The sequence below is a fragment of the Chlorella variabilis genome (genome assembly GCF_000147415.1).
Source record: "Chlorella variabilis unplaced genomic scaffold CHLNCscaffold_2, whole genome shotgun sequence".
Lineage (NCBI taxonomy): Eukaryota > Viridiplantae > Chlorophyta > Trebouxiophyceae > Chlorellales > Chlorellaceae > Chlorella > Chlorella variabilis.
Window position 1 is genome coordinate 994,706 of NW_005435086.1, and position 3,924 is coordinate 998,629.

Consider the following 3,924-nt stretch of genomic DNA (forward strand, 5'->3'; position numbering starts at 1 on the left):
CTGATTGAGTAATGGCACAGCCGACCGCCGCGGCAGGCCACTTTGCACTCCTGCCTGCAATGCATGCACCCTTACATGTGCAGCCTTCTGGTATTTTCATGTGCCTGGGAGATGTGCGGGCATGGGGGCCCATGTGCCCCATGCCATTTGAGTGCCCGGCGGCGGCGCTGCCTGCCGCCGGGAGCCCGCACCAGCATCGGCACCCGTCGGCCTGGCAGGCCTAAGCTGCTAAGGATCCCCACGTCCCCCACCACGTTGTGGGGGTTGCGTGTCCGGCAGGACGGGGAGCGGGGCCAGGGTGGGGTGACCCTGGGACGCTCAGCTGGGGGGAGGGTGGTCGGAGCCATGGAGAGGGTGCTCCATGGTCCACCCCCTCTCTTGATGCCCCTTGATCACGTGTGCCCCCTGCCCAAGGTCTGCTCACGCGGCCTATCATAGCGGGGTGACTGTAACACCTCACTCTCTTGCCCATCTTCTGCCTGCCTGCCCTGTGCCCGCCGCCTTGCTGCCGCGCTGCTCGCCTGTGTGCCGGCTTGCATCTGGTTGCCCGTGCGCTGTCGGCTGGCTATTGCCTGCCTGGCTGTGGTGCCCCTTGGCTGGCTATTGCGCCGTGCGAGGTGTAAAGGTAAAGGTAAAGGTGGGAGGAGCCTCCACAAGCTTAACTTCCCGGTTTTAACGTCTAGCTTTAGACCATTATTTGATCTGCCCGACGCGCCAAGTGCAGTACCCCCCACTAGTAGTGAATGGGTCCCGGGGAGGCCTGTGCCGAAGCCTTGGCGATTCTATTAGGCGTTCCCGAAGGAATTGGCTTGGATTGGCGCTGAGCCGGTCAGCTATGCCGCGTTTGTCCTCACAAAGTTTCGACATGGGAGGGAATCGAACCTGTGCCCTCTCGGAGGGTTTAGACACTAGCTCCAGCGCCTTCAAAGAAGGCCTTTCTTAGCCGCGGCACAAGCGGTGTGCTTGGAACCAGTGGAGGTGGTTGCGCTTTTCCACAGTCACGCCATCGGGGACCCGCCGGCAGTGTGCTGCAGTGCCTGTGCGCCTGTGCTTGCTCGTGCGCTGCTGTGCCTGCCGCGCTGCCGCTCGGTGTGCTTTCTCTGGCGTCCCCCTTTCTCCCCTCTCCTCGTTGGCAGCTGGCTGCCCCCTTCTCCCGTGTGATCTGACCTGAGCCTTGACCCCCTGTGTCGCCTGCCCTCTGAGGCGGTCCCCGCCCGCCCGCCTGGCCGCTCCCCCAGCTTCTGTGCCGGGGTGGGTGGCGTCTCGGAGCCGCTTGCGCCGCCTGCTGGCGGTCCTGGCCCTTGATCCCCCTCTTTCCCCTGTCTTTTGCCCCCCGTTTCCCATCCTCACACCTCTCTGACAGTCATTGGGCTGGCTCCCAGGCACCCTCTGCTTTCCCTGCCGCCCGCTGTGCCCGATCGGCTCCTCGCAGCCCCGCGCTCCGCCGCCCTGTCTGTTGGTTGGTTTCATACTTATATTGTCCAGAGCTAGTGGGCACGGCTTGTGTGTCCCCAGCCCTTTAAAGGGCCCGGTTCTCAGTCAGTCAGGCGCGCATTTTTGCCCCCCGTTTCCGTTCCTCACAACTCTCCGATAGTCACTAGGTTGGTTTTCAGGCACCCTCAGCTTTCCTTGCCGCCCGTTGTGCCCGATCGGCTCCACCGCGGCTAACCGCGGCTCCACCGCGGCTAAGAAAGGCCTTCTTTGAAGGCGCTGGAGCTAGTGTCTAAACCCTCCGAGAGGGCACAGGTTCGATTCCTCCCATGTCGAAACTTTGTGAGGACAAACGCGGCATAGCTGACCGGCTCAGCGCCAATCCAAGCCAATTCCTTCGGGAACGCCTAATAGAATCGCCAAGGCTTCGGCACAGGCCTCCCCGGGACCCATTCACTACTAGTGGGGGGTACTGCACTTGGCGCGTCGGGCAGATCAAATAATGGTCTAAAGCTAGACGTTAAAACCGGGAAGTTAAGCCTGTGGAGGCTCTTCCCCACCTTTACCTTTACCTTTACCACCGCCATGTATGTTGTTTTGTTTCATACTCGTGTACTCTCCCGAGCCATCGTGGCACTCAGTGCTTTAAAGCACCCTGTCTCTGTAATTTCAGTCAGGTAGGATGGAAGCGGAATCACCGCCGCCCTTACCCTCCGCCCCATGTTGCAGCCTTCCCCTCCCCACCCACACCCTCCCGCCGCGTGCACTGCCGCAGAGGAACCAACGGCCTGGTGATGCTGCAGACGGGAAGCGAGCAACGCGCCACCTTGCGCATGAAGCCCGAGGGCGTGGCCGTAGGACTGGGCTGCCCTCGGCTGCCAGGCCTAGCCAGCCACTGCTGCCTTTCGTGCTGACACCAAGCACACGGGCACATCAGCACACTTGAGAGCTTGAAGCAACGTACTCAACTTTGTCCCGGGCTGGTTCCCCTCCACACCCTGCGCACTGTAGCGATGCGTGTCAGCTGGAGTTTACAGAATGCATTGCAGGAAGCAAGGGAGACAGTCCAGGGTGTATGTGTGTCACGAGTGAGGGAAATACATCGGGCTTATCGGTAGGGTTTTTAGGGTTTTTTGGGTTTTTTCGGTAGGGTTTGGGAAATATGCACGCCACACCCACGCACAAACCTGGCTGCCTGCCCCGCGGGGCACCAGCTGAACGCCCACTTGCATGTAACCCCTCGTGCCCTGTCTACAATAATGCCATGTCCCCCACCGTTGTCCATGCGCAGGCAGCACCGCCCGGCGGCCGCGGCGGCGGCCGCAACAGCCGCAGCGCCTACCAGGGCCGGGGCGCCAGCCGCGGGCGGCATGGAGGCGGCCGCGGCTCTGCTGGCGGCAGGGGCCGCGGGCGGGGCGTTGAGGGCCGCCACGGCGGGAGCGGGCGTGGCAGCATGCACCCCTAGCTGTAGGTGTCCCATGCGACGCCACCACGCGCGCCGTCAGGCGACCCCCATCGCCGGCGCTAGCACGTTGCGCCTCCCATGCTCGTGTTCTACCACCGCCCTTGTAAAGCGCATGAAGCTCCTGCTAAGTGGGGATGTGGAGGAGAACCCAGGGCCACCGCCCCGGCAACAACAACGAGTAGAGAGCTGGCTGGGGGTGAGCGACGCGGCAGCCACAGCCATAATGGGGCGCATACGATATGCAGCAGCACAACTGGAACGCATGCCCTGCGACCCAGAGCTGCCACAGGAGCGCCCGGGGCACAAATGGAACCACCTGGCCATGAGGATCCTAGCCTCCTGCGTCGAGCGGATTCTGCCCCCTGTAGATGGCATACAGGGCCTGCTAGCTGGGGACGTAGCCGGCCTCCCTAACAGTGCTGGGTTTGACGCATATGGCAGTACGTACCTTAGTTGGCTACACCCCATCCCCAGCCTCGAGCTGAAGCACACCGAGGGGGATGGTAACTGCCACTTGCGCTCACTGCTGATCTCGGTGCTGGGCAGCGAAGAGAGTGGCTGGGTGGCGTTGCGTCTGCGGTGTCTGCTCCACTTCCTGGTCAACTCTGCCCGCTATCATCAAGCAGAGTCAGGCCCAGGGGTGGCGAGCACTGACTACGGCGCGTCAGTGTTTACCCCCCTGACGAAACCAGCAAGCTCCTTGAGCGGACTGGCGAGTGCAATCGCGGCCTCGGTGCTACAATGCCCGATCCTACTTTTCAACCCGGGACACAAAATGATCCCCCACCGGGAGCTTGAGAGCGGCTACATCCCACCTCTCTTTGTCCGGGAAGGGGGCTATGCATCCAAACTCCCCATCATACAGATGTGGGCATACTGCGGCGGTGGGGCACCTGTGGAGACGACGCCTTGGCGCCCCAACCACTTCGAGGCGGGGTTCCTACCGACGGCAGCCCATTACAGTGCCCTGCTCTCGGTGACCGAGCAGCATGACCTACACCTGCAAGGTTACTATGAGCAGGGCGCAG

General features: G+C 62.4%; 1 protein-coding gene across 1 annotated transcript in view; it reads left to right on the forward strand.

Annotated features, from left to right (window-relative positions):
* Positions 1 to 2,016: 2,016 nt before the first annotated feature.
* Positions 2,017 to 3,924, forward strand: part of CHLNCDRAFT_49897 (hypothetical protein) — a gene marked incomplete at both ends in the record, with an annotated part of 5,508 nt that continues 3,600 nt past the window's right edge. Inside the window, 3 exons of the mRNA XM_005851106.1 lie at positions 2,017 to 2,108; positions 2,207 to 2,338; positions 2,723 to 3,872. Of these exons, the coding sequence (XP_005851168.1) occupies positions 2,017 to 2,108; positions 2,207 to 2,338; positions 2,723 to 3,872 (1,374 nt within the window). The remainder of the gene's footprint in view (positions 2,109 to 2,206; positions 2,339 to 2,722; positions 3,873 to 3,924) is intronic.